At 41.8% G+C, this 12973-nt stretch overlaps 1 protein-coding gene across 1 annotated transcript in view; it reads right to left on the minus strand.

The window, feature by feature from the left end:
* Window positions 1-12973, minus strand: part of MYRIP (myosin VIIA and Rab interacting protein) — a 455750-nt gene that overhangs the window by 34540 nt on the left and 408237 nt on the right. Inside the window, 1 exon segment of the mRNA XM_051961221.1 lies at window positions 9747-9986. Coding sequence (XP_051817181.1) covers window positions 9747-9986 — 240 coding nt within the window.

A 12973-nucleotide genomic window follows, 5' to 3' on the forward strand; every position in this document is an offset into this window, starting at 1 on the left:
AAGTTATTTTCCTAAAGCAGAGGTTGGCCTGTATCATTCTTCTGCTCTAAAACTGTCAGTAGCTCCTTATTGTTTAATATTCCTGGGAGTTTTCATTTTGGGATCTCGAAGTGATTGACTTGAATTCAGTTTCTATTTTATCCTCTGGTTCTAGAATATTAGGACAGTTTTCCTTCTTAATAATTTCTTGAGAGATGATGTCCAGGCTCTTTTTTTAAATCATAACTTTCATGTAGACCAATAATTTTTAAATTCTCTCCTGGATCTATTTTCCAATGATCAGTTTTTCCAATGAGATATTTCACTTTTTTCCTCCCTATTTTCCCCCCTTTTTTGGTTTTATTTTCTTGTGTCTTGATTTCTTACAAAGTCATTAGTTTCTATTTCTCAATTCTATTTTTAAGGAATTATTTTCCTCAGTAAATTTTTGTACCTCCTTTGCCCATTGGCCAATTTTGCTTTTTAAGGCATCCCCCTCATCAGCCTTTTTTTTTTTTTTTTTTTTTTTTGGTATTTCCTTTTTTATTTCCCTTTGTACCACTCTCAATTCTAATTTTTACTCTATCTTTCTCATTTGAATTTCAAAGTCCCTTCTGAGCTCTTCTATGGCCTGAGCCCAATATTTATTTTTCTTGGAGGCTTTGGGTGTAGGAGCTTTTGACTTTTGTTATCTTTTGTGTGTGTTTTGATTTTCCTTGTCATCATAATAACTTTCAATGCTCAAAAACATTTTTAAAATTTTCTGCTCATTTCCCCAGCTTAAAATGGGGCCCTGTTTCCAGGGTGATGGGTGCCCTGTCCCAAGCTTTAGGCGTTTTGTGCAGTTGTTTTCAGAGATCCTCTTAGGAATCTGACCCCAAACCTTCTTTTCTATCATGGAGCTATATGGAGTGTCTCTGCCCTACTATGGCTGAAAGATCTAGGGGGCTAAAGGAACATGGCTGTGGGTTAGGGCTGTACTGACCTTTTCTGTTGACCTTCTGATTGTTCCTTGGGGTTCCCAGGCTGAGAGATACAGAAGCCTCCAGCACTACTGCAAATTCAGAGGTCCAGCCTAGCTGGCTCTGGGTCCAGCCAGAGTGGGCCGGGACTGGTGTGGCCCGCAGCAGGACTGCACACCACCCCTGGTATCTCAGACCTTTTCTGCTGATCTTCTAAGTTACCTTCAGCTGGAAAATGTTCCACTCCATCTTTCTGGGCGTTCTGATGCTCTAAAATTGGTTTAGAGTCATTATTTAGAGGAATTTGGAGCAGTTTGGGGGAGAGATTGGGCGAGTTCTTGCTTTTTCTCTGCCATCTTGGCTGGGCTTCCCAGCTCCCTATTGTTTATAGGATAAATGACTCAGTCTACCATTGAAGCACTATGAGCCTTTCTCTTTCCAATATTGTTTTATATGCCTTTGTGAACTTCATATTTCTGTCAAATTTGTGGCTAGCTCTTGCCTGAACTTGACATTCACGCTTCATCTTCAGTGCATTTTCATAAGCAATCCCCCCTATCTGAAATATGCTTTCTCTTCAAACCCACTTTTTAGAATCCTTGTATCTTTTAAGATTTAAATTCTATTCCATGTACTCCATGAAACCTTGCTGAATCCTCTTGGTTACCAGCCCCCCTTTCCTTTCCACAGATTTACTTCTCTGTGGAAATTCTGTATCTGCTAATAGAAGATAAACTCCTTGAGGGTAAATATTATTTTTATTGTTGTCTCTCTCCCTATTACCTAGAAATGTATCTGATATATATAGTAAGCAATCCCTATACATTTATTGAATTAAATACCATAAATATTATTTGTCTATTATATATAATTATATTTTAATAGCATTTTGTACTCTACAAATTGCTTTCTTCATTTTACAGTTGAGGAACCTATGGCTTCAAAAGATTTAATGGCTGTCCATTGTCCAATTGTTTGTATGTGGCCCTGGCATGTATTTTTGATTCAGAAAGGAGCATATTCTTCAAAGTGTGATGACTGCTGCCTCCCAGAACAGGAACTGCACTGCCTGCATAAAGAGGTGTTGGCTGACAGGCAGGTAACTTGCTTTTTTAGAGTTTTAATTTATGAAATAAAACAAGCATTTTCATAATGTAGAATCATAAGAAATGATTGCATATAAAATTGCAAATCTATTATAGACAATTTGCTATGTTTTAAACATACAAAATTATCATGTAAATTTCTTTTTTGTTCTTCTCTCTCTCCAACCCTGCCATAGAGATGGCTACCATTAGACAAAATAGGTATCTATGTGTAAAATTGTTGTACATACACTTCTATTGATCAGTTCTGTCTTGGGAGGCAGACAGCATCTTTCTTAATATGCCCTTTATAATCAATTTGGTCATTTATAATAGTTGAAATGATTTATTTGTTCAGTCATTTTAAGAACAGTCTTGCTGTTACTGTATATGAGATGTTCTCTTGGTTCTGCTCATTTTGCTCTTCATTTTTTCATGCAAGTCTTTCCATGTTTTCCTGAGATCATTCAGCTCATTATTTCTATTATCACAGTAGTATTCCATTATAGCTTGTTCAGTTATTTCCCAATGAATGGGTTTTGAGAAACGGTTAAGAATCAATGGATGGATAGAAAACATTTCTTAAGCCCTTACTTTGTGTCAGGAACTTGGTAAATGCTGGAGACAAAAGCAAGACAGTGCCTGACCTCAAGGTCATTTTAATAACTCAGCCTCAGATACTTATTAGCTGTATGAGTCTGATCATGTCATTTGGTCTCTGCTTGCCTTAGATTCTTCAGTTTTAAAATGGGGACAATAATTACATTTACTTCCTAGAGTTATTGTGAGAATCAAATGAGATAATATTTGTAAAGTGCTTAGTACATTGCCTGGCACATGGTATCAGGGGCCCTCAAACTATGGCGAGTATGGCAGCTGAGGCAGATTATCCCCCTCACCCAGGGCTATGAAGTTTCTTTATTTAAAGGCCCACAAAACAGAGTTTTTGTTTTTACTATAGTCCGCCCCTCCAACAGTCTGAGGGACAGTGAATTGGCCCCCTATTTAAAAAGTTTGAGGACCTCTGTCAGGTAGATATTTGATAAGTCTTTGTTTCCTCTTCTCTTCCCTTCCTTCCTTCCTCCCTCCCTCCCTCCCTCCCTTCCTTCCTTTCTTCCTCCCTTCCTTCCTCCCTCCCTCCCTTCCTTCCTCCCTCCCTCCCTTCCTTCCCTCCTTCCCACAGCCTTCTTTTGCATATTCTACTTTGCATATTCTCTTGCCTTTCAGTGACGTACATCAAGGGAACGCTTCCTTTAATTGGCTTGATTGATTAGCCCAACCTTTCCCCCCTCTACCTCAGTTTTATAGATGAGGGAACTGGGATGCAGAGAGGGTGACTTTCCCAAGATCACGTGGGTAGTTGGGGACAGAATGGGACTTGAAGTCAGCTTTCCTGACCCGTCGCCGGTGTTCTCGTCCCAGCCCCCCCCCCCTTCTCCCCCCTCCCCCATCTCCCGCTCCGCTCTCAGGGAGCAACTTTTGCAGGTGTGACGGAGGAGGAAGCCGGGGAGGCGGGGGTGTTGTCTCTGTCCGTGGTCTCATTGGTGCCGAACGCCTTTTTATAGCTTCAGAGATCATTAGACAGCGAGTCAGGGAGATGCCCTCAGACAACCTCCAGGACGCAGTGTTCCCAGCCCCAGCTGGCACTCGGCAGCCACGGCGGCGGGAGGACTGTGCAGCCGCCCCCACCCGGCCGGCCCCTCGGGCCGCAGCCTCTGCGAGGAGACGGGGCAGGACGGCCAATGACAGCCCTTCCCGGCGTCAGCCGCGGAGACGGATGGAGGCGAGCGCGCGCCGCCCCCGGAGGAGCAAAGAGCAGCCGGGGCAGCCGAAAGCGAGGGGGCGCTCCCGGCTGTCCCGCCGCGAGGGAAACGCTCTCTGGCGGAGTCTCTGTCGGACTCCGAGCCGGGGGAGACCCCAGGGAGCAGCTAGTTCAATCTTTCTTTTTCTAAGTTAGGGAACAACAACAAGTCACCTGGACTAAAGGGAGCGCAGAGGGAGGACCTGGGGGGGGGGGGTGGGGAAGGGGGGAGGACCTGGGGGGGTGGGTGGGGAAGGGAGGAGGAGGGGGGGGGAGGGAGAGGGGTACGGGCTTCACATCCGGGTGGTTTTTCCCAGCGGTCACTTGGACTGCTCATAGACTGGGTTCCTTACGTGGCCAGTCTGGGAACAGCAAGGAAGCCCCGGGGGGAGGCAGAAGAGAGCAAGGAGGAATTGTGGCCCCAACCAACGCAGGTCCGAGGACCAGGCAGCCGCGTGGGTGCCGACCTCTCCTGCACGTGCAAAGACAGTCTCGTTTTAATTGAGTTGGCTGAGTGGCAGCTGAGTGACCCCTAAGAATTATTGGGACATCAGGTAGTATAGTGAATAGAATGCTATGCTTAGAATTAATAAGAAGGGAAGGAAGGAGGGAGGGGAGGGAGGGAGGGAGAGGGAGGGAGGGAGAGGAGAGGGAGGAAGGAGAGAGAGGGGGAGGGAAGGAGGGAGGGAGAGAGAGGGGGAGGGAAGGAGGGAGGGAGAGAGAGGGAGGAGGAGAGGAGAGGGAGGGAGGAGAGAGAGAGAGAGGAAGGAGGGAGGGAAGGAGGGAAAAAGGAAGAGAGGGAGGGAGAGAGGGAAGGAGGGAGGAAGGAGAGAGGGAGGGAAGGAGGAAAAGAGAGAGGGAGGGAAGGAGGAAAGGAGAGAGGGAGGGAAGGAGGAAAGGAGAGAGGGAGGGAAGGAGGAAAGGAGAGAGGGAGGGAAGGAGGAAAGGAGAGAGGGAGGGAAGGAGGAAAGGAGAGAGGGAGGGAGGGAGGTAGGAAAGGATAGAAGGAAGGGAGGGAGGCGGGAAGAGGGGAAAGGGGGAGGGAGAGAGGAAGGGAGGAGGGAGGGAGAGAAGGAGGAAGGAAGAAAGAAGGAAGAGAGAGAGAAAGGGGAAGGAGAGAGGGAGGAAAGCGGGAAGGAGAAAGGGAAGGAAGGAATAAGGCAGGGAAGAGAGGAAGGAAACAGGGAAGATAGGAGGGAAAGAGAGAAGATAGAAAGGAAAGAAGAGTAGGAGGGAAGGAAGAAAGAAGGAAGTTATAGTTACAAAAACTAGTTTGTGAAAGACTCATATTAAAAGTAATTAGTAATTGCCATCTTTTCCCTCTGTGGAAGTAGTCCAAGAACCTGCAGGGAAGGTAGAATTTCTTTTCCCAATATATTATTAAACATTATGAGTATGTTTTAAAGCTTCAAGGAAATAGAGATCAGCCAAGCTGGATTTGTATCCCAGTGTTATCCATTCATCCAGAAGACTTAATAAAATGTAACTGACTATCCTACAGGCTATACATGACAGCCTCTACTGATTAGGCAAGGGAGAGGTGGGCACCACAGTATAATGGAGAGGGATCTTGTCTCAGGAGAGATCTGAATTCCAATTCCATCTGTGACAATTGGTCAAATCCATTTCTCTGGGCTTTAGTATATGTCTTGGTAAAAGGCAGGGGTGATAACACCTGTAGTGCCTCTCTCAAAGGCTATTGTGAGAATCAAATGAAATATATATAGAGAGAGGTTGGAAGTCTTACAAAGCAACTATGTAAATGCTAATCATTGTTGTGATTACTATTTGTATTTTTAACGAGAGACAGAGAGAGAAGAGAGAGATGGAGGGAGTAGAAGGAGGGAAGGAGGAAAGGAGGGCCCTGAAAGTCACTTTCTCTCTCAGGGACCATTGGACAATCTCTGACTATACTAGAAAAGATGTCAACGTGCTTTGGTAGAGAGAGTTGACTCACTGGGAGTTCCTTACACGAGTGAAATCACAGGTCCAATCCCTTTCCCTATTATTATCTTTAAATAAAAGGATGCATTTGGTGGACATTTTTCATGTAACATAAATATTCAAAATCTTTCTTAAATAATCAATGATAAAAAAGAACAAATCTACTTAAATCTCATTCTCGAATTTTATTTTCACTCTTATATCTAGCTCATTTTTCCACAATTTTTTTTTAAAAGCATTTGAATGCTATCCAAATAATTGTCTATGTCAGTGCTGTTGAACTCAAATTGAAATGGGAACACTGGGTGGTTATGTATTGACTTAGAAAACCACATGTTAACATTGTTAGGTTTTATTTTTATTTTTTTCAATATTTCTCAATTATATTTTAATCTAGTTTGTTCTCACTCAGGAGTGTTGCTGTTCTAATGTGTGCGGGGCCTCGTGGTTGATAGTTCTTATCTATTTCTCAAACTTTTTTTTTCTGCATTCATTTCTACAGAAAATTAAATTCCCCTCGAGGTGATTTTTGACTATATATTGGAACGATTATGTTTGTGTGCCTTCTCCATAGGAAATAACATTATCTGACCAAACCTTCTGAGTAGAAAGCCTGGACAGCTGGTTACTTGGCCTTTTGACCCTGAGCGAGGCTAGGCTGGCACTCAGAGGGCATCTGCTTTCACACATGATCACTATGACGTCCCACTTTTATTCCCAGCAGTAAGTGAGCTATTCACTGACATTATCCAGTTTTCCTCTTCTCTTATCCTTGACTTCTAGATCCACATTTATTAACATATGAGGAAAAAAAAGCAGAAGGTGCTACAAAGTTCACCTTCAGAAAGTCTAGTCTCAAAATTACTGGGAAAAAAAACATTTTTTCATCATGAGTATACTCTCAGTGATACCATCTGGCTGATGGAACACAGCAGGGCAAGAGTGATGTAAATAGTTGGGGTAAATGTAGAAAAAGAATCATAAATCTGGAGCTACAAAAGTCCTTAGAGGTGAATTAGTCAAATCTTTTCATTTTATAGATGAAGAAATTGAGGCTCATGGAAGTTAAGGTATCTGATGTAGGATTTGAATCTACAGTCAGAGCTCTGACTTTGGAGCCAGTATTTCCCCCCACTATGCTGTTCAATTGTTTTTTAAATCATATGTGACTCCTTGTGACTCCATTTGAGATTTTTTTGGCAAAAATATTGGAATGGCTTGCCATTTCCTTTTCTGACTCATTTTATAGATGAGGAAACTGAGACAAATAGGATAAAGTGATTTATCCAGAGCCATTCAGCTAGTGAGTGTCTAAGGCTGGATTTGAACTCGAGAAGATTGAGTCATCCTAACCCAGATCCTCCTCTCTATCCCACCTAAATGCCCCTGGTTTATTTGTAAAATAACAACATAATATAATCATAACATAGGATAACATTATTACGTGGAAGCAATTAGATGTGTGAATATGTATGGGAACAGTGACAAAAGATGCCATCCCCTTTTATATGTGATCTGTACACAGTAAATGCTTAATCAGACTTTTTCTTACATTAATTTATTTCATTCCTAGGAATGAATGAAAAAGAAGTGGGTCATTTTTACAGTATGACTGCAGGATATAATACACAGGCTCCATTAGCATGCATGCAAGATAGAGACAACTAGAGGTTCACTACAGAGAACTTGACTTTGAAAGACGCATGTATCGGACTCAGTGGACAAGGGTTGGACAAGATAGAAGGAATTGCTGGCAATCAGCACTAGTGGAGGGAATGCCCACATGGATGAAACAGCTGTGCAGAAGAGACTAATATATGCTAAAAAACGTACTTCATTACTTTGAAGGAAAGACTGATTAAACATTACTTTCCTCCCATTCTATAGTCCAGTCAAACACGGCTCCTTGTGGCTCCCTGCCCACAACATTCCGTCTCCCATCTCCATGCCTTTGTATAGAGGTAAGATCCAGATCTGGAATTCTTTCCACTGCATCATATTTTGGTTGTCTCTATGTATGCATACTTCAGGGTACAATGATCACTTTTTGATTCACATCTAGATTTACACAGGGTACACTACGCCATGGGGCTCATTCCACACAAGTTTCTACATTGACCAGTGAATGGTCAAAGAAAATGTAGGCTGTGCTTTGAGGTTCAGAATGACAATGAGCTGATGGGGAATCTGAAAAGCTTCCCTGTCTCCTCAGAGCTCATTCATTGTTCAGCACAGGATCCAGGCCATTTCTAAATGCTTGGTACCACACAAGGACCATTTGGAAAAGAAGAAAAACCAAGTTCTTTTTGATGTTAGCACACAAAATAGGCTTTGTTTCTTTTCAAAACATCCTTGTGTGGGAGCAATCTTTTTTTCCCTAGCATTAAACTGAGCTTAGTTCTAATCTTTTTTTGTTATTGCTGAGATGTCTCACAGAATAGGTTTTGGTACCATCAATTGATCAGATTACAGTTAAGATTGGATAGCACATAGGAGGAGGGAGCATGGAAGAATCAGTGATTAGTGAGACCACCTCCACATAACTACCTGACCTTGGATAAAGGACAAGTGCAAAGTTCCCAAATTCATATTATCATTAATCTTTACTACACTGGCCTAAATATAGACTGCCTTTCTCCTCTGTTCCACCCACAACTGCCTCAGTTTAATTTGTATAAAACTCGAATGTGACCAATACTTAGTGTTCTCTTTCTGTCTCTCTGTCTTTCTCTCTCTCTTGTCTCTGTCTGTCTCTTTCTATCTCTCTCTTGTCTCAGTTTGTCTATGTCTTTCTGTCTCTCTCTTGCCTATCTGTACGTCTGTCTGTCTCTCTGTCTGTTCTTCTGTCTCTCCCTCTCTCCCCCCCTCCTTGTCTCTGTCTTTGTTCCTCTTGTCTCTATGTTTGTGTTTCTTTGTTTCTCTATGTTTCTCTTTCTCTCCCCCCGCCCTGTCTCTGTCTGTTTTTGTTTCTCTTGTCTCTATGTCTGTTTCTGTCTATCTGTTTCTGTCTATCTGTTCCTCTGTCTTTCTCTCTTTCTCCCTTTGTCTCTCTCTTTCTCCCTTGTCTCTCTGTCTCTGTCTCTCTATCTGTTCCTCTGTCTCTCTTTCTCTCCCTCTATCTCTCTCTATCTTCTGTCTTGGTCTCTTTCTGTATACATGCACACACACAAACATTTTTTCCCTTCAAAGTCATGGCATTTTTGGGTGGATACTATAGTAAGGTTTGCCCTACGTTCACACCTCCAATGTATACTATTCCCTTTCATTAATATCAAAGATTCTTGTGACCAAATTATAATGAATAGACAGGCTTCTGTAGGAAAAAATAGACCTCAAGTGAATCAATCCAGATTAATTCTATCAAAAAATCTAATATGAAATAAGAAGTAGAGCCTCAATGTTGAGAATAACTGAGTATATCTTTTGTGGTGATTGTTTTTCAGTTATATCCAACTCTTCATGACTCCATCTGGAATTTTCTTGGCAAAGATACTGGAATCATTTGCCATTTCTTTTTCTAGCCCATTTTACAGATGAGCAAAGTAAGTATCTGAGTTGGACTTAAACTCAGGAAGATGAATCTTTCTAACTCCAGGTCCAGCACTTTAGCATTTCCTCCTAAATAGTGAATTTGTTATCACATAGATCTAATTGACAGGTAATTATTCACTCATTTATTTATTTTTGTTTAGTTTTTAGCTCTGAACTTTTAAACTTTTAAAAGGTTGCAGGATTACATAAAACCAATAACTTCCAACTAAAAACCAGACTGAAAAGAAAGCCTCATTAAAAACAGATGGTAAACCCAACTCTCTACCTGCCCAGATGTGTCCAGGCAGAGGAATCAGAAGATGAACCAAAGGCCGGATGTGGCTACTGGTTTGAGCAGATACTCGTTGCGGTCTCTGCATATACTAAGTTTTACCCCATATAAAAGCTGGACCAAGCTCCCAGCCAGGGTTCCATAGAACTCACCTTCTTCAACTCCTCCTGGATGCACTGGCCATTGTCTTCGGAGGACAGACTTTCTTTCTGCGGGTCTGATTCTGTCCTGGCCTCCGATTCCTGTTCCTCACCTGACGATGTTTCCTTCTCACTCATTTTAGCAGCTAATTCAAACAACCTGGATTTCAGCTTCTCCTCCGTGGTGTTTGTCCTGCTTTTATGGTGGTGATCTTCACTGCTGATATCAGTCTCCGACAAGTCATCGAAAACCTAAAATGCACCAAAATGGGAAACCAAAGAAACACCTATCTCAGCCCAGATGTCGACAGTAATTTCCAACAAGTTCCCACTCATGGGCAGGTAGTCTGGGACTTTCCCTCCTGAGCAAGATTTTCTATATTTTAGACTTTCTTTTCTTTTTAAATAATTTTTTATTGATAGAACGCATGCCAGGGTAATTTTTTACAGCATTATCCCTTGCATTCATTTCTGTTCGATTTTTCCCCTCCCTCCCTCCACCCCTTCCCCCAGATGGCAAGATAGACTTTCTTCCTTGGTACAGAGAGACATGTACGTCAAAGTTCATCCTTTTATCTACTTAATTCCACAAACTTTTATTTAATACATACTGTGTCCCCAGAAGTGGCTCAATGGATTGAGCACCGAACCTAGAATCAGGGAGACCCGAGTTCAAATACAGCTTCAGATACTTGGTATCTGTGTGACCCTGAGCCAAACACTTTATCCTCTGCCTCAGTTTTCTCAATTGGAAAACAGAGATAGTAACAGAAGTTACCTTCTAGGGTTGCTGTGAGGATCAAACGAGCTCTATTCACTGCGCCACCTAGCTGCAATATCTGAGCAAAGATATTGGAGTGGTTTGCCATTTCGTTTTCTAGATCATTTTACAAATGAAGAAACTGAGGCAAGCAGAATTAAGTGATAGCTCCTAAGTGTCTGAGGTTAGATTTGAACTCAGGACTTCCTGACAGTCCTATCCAGCTTCCCCATAATAAATCATGTGTTGATTAATCAATTTGGCTGAAGAAGATCAAATTCTACAGCATCAGTTTCTACAGCCTTTGGAAGATACCAAAGAGACTCTGGGCAAATGCGCAGCAGCCTACAATGCTCTGTTTCTCCCAAGTACATTCAGCAGCAGCCCCTCTCCTCCTCCTGATCCTTTCTATTTCCCACCTCCAATTCCCGCCTGATTTCCTGCAGGCTTGACATGATTTCTCCTAGACTTTGACATATAGATTCTGACAGGCTAATAATTTACAAGGCTCAGGGAGTTAACTCGATGGAGGGAGGACTGTATTTTAGCTTGACTGCTCATCAGTTCACGTCTGTCTCTTTGTCAGTTTGCATTTTGTGACCACTTTGTGACTGATTTTGGTGAAATTTGTTGTAGGGCTAAAGGGCGGGATAACAGCTCACTTTTGATTGGTGTTTCAGTTAACCATGTTGAGATTAAACGATGATTGATTTGATTCCTTAAGTAAAGGTTTCAAAGATGTATGATTATGGAAAAGATGGGGGTCTCCCTATTTCATCTGGGTGATAAGTACAATGGCTGACTACTTATGAACCCACCCCTAATCCTCATGAGAATAGGGGCAGCTTGATTTGCTCTTGTTTTGCCTTCAGCTAGTTTACCCCTCCTTAAGCAACCTTAAGCCCCCTGATTCCATGGGCTCACCATCATTTTGCTGTGTGGACACACAATTGGCTCAGTCCTCTACAGCTCAGAACTCCAGATGAGAACGTGTACCAATTTTTAAATGAACTTTAGAGTTACTTATAGAACATAAACTTAACTTAAACATCAACTAAATTTTGTTCACAACATGTATTGGTATATATATTTATTCCTAAACAGTTGCATATAGCAAATCCTCATACTGCTGGAGGAGAATCCTTCTGCAGATATCTATAGCCATCTATAGTCATCATAACATTTTCTCTTTCTGTCTTAGTCTCTCCCTACACACACACACACACACACACACAAAAGTGTGTGTGTGTGTGTGTGTGTAAATTTTTCATTGGAAACCTGAGACCTGCTGCAGAACACAACCCTCTTTTCACCTGATAGAAGCTAATGAAATATTCAGCATATACGAATAGCCAATGTAATGGACTCGACTCTGAAATCTCTAGGAAATGAAGCACTATCACCATCTAGTGGCAAAAATAATTGAATGAAGTTCAAAAAAAAAATGGTTGAACCTAGAGAAAAGGTTTTTATTAATGAATATTTACATAAAACCCTAGGAATAGTCCAGTCTTATTAAAGTAATTCATCTTTTTTCCCCATAGGTTATCCTTTAGAACTATTCTTTAACTGAGTCAACATTTCCAATTAAGAGAAATGAACCTTTGAACAGCCTTCTCTGAAGCTTCCTCCCCACAAATTTTGTCTTGTAATGTCCAACACCAGGCAGCAAACATTTATTAAATACCTAATGTGATCCACCAGGAACTATGCCAAGTGTTGGAGATCCAAGTAAATGCAAAACTCTTCAACAATTCTCTCAAGGAACTCAGTCTAATTGGGAAGGTGCTATATAAATAGCCTTGAATGAACAAATTATGGCCACTGAAAGAGCACTGGTAACTTTGGGGAGAGCAGTTTCCATGGAATGGTGAGGTTGAAAGCCAGACTATAGAGAATTAAGGAGAGAGTGAGAGGAAAAGTAGAAGCCTTGATTGTAGATGGCTTTCTAAAAGAATCTAGCCATAAAAGAAAGGGAGGTAAGAGATGGAGATGGATGGATCAAGTGAGGGGTTTTGAGAATGGGGGAGACATAAGTTTGTAGGCAGTAGGGAATAACCAACAAAGAGTGACTGAAGATAAGTGGGGATACCAAAAGAGACAATCTGCTGGAGAAAATGGGATGAAGAAATGTAAAGGAAATGTTGGGTAATATAGTATAAAGAATGTTGAATCTGTAGAGAACATGAGTTCCAATCCTGGCTCAAAGATTTCCAAACTCTTCTCTCTTTAACCCATCCTCTAGATCTCATACTAATCTTTCTAAGGCACACATCTGACCATATTACCTTGGCTATTTTAAGCCCCCAAACTGTTCTTGCAGAGGCATTTCGGCTGTGACTGACTCTCTATGTGGCCCCACTTTGTGGTTTTCTTAGCAAATGGAGCCATTTGCCATTTCTTTCTCTAGTTCACTTTATAGATGAGGAAGCTGAGACAAACGGGATTAAGTGACTTACCAGGGTCCCACAGTTAGTAA

The sequence above is a fragment of the Antechinus flavipes genome, chromosome 5 (assembly GCF_016432865.1).
Source record: "Antechinus flavipes isolate AdamAnt ecotype Samford, QLD, Australia chromosome 5, AdamAnt_v2, whole genome shotgun sequence".
NCBI classification, from domain to species: domain Eukaryota; kingdom Metazoa; phylum Chordata; class Mammalia; order Dasyuromorphia; family Dasyuridae; genus Antechinus; species Antechinus flavipes.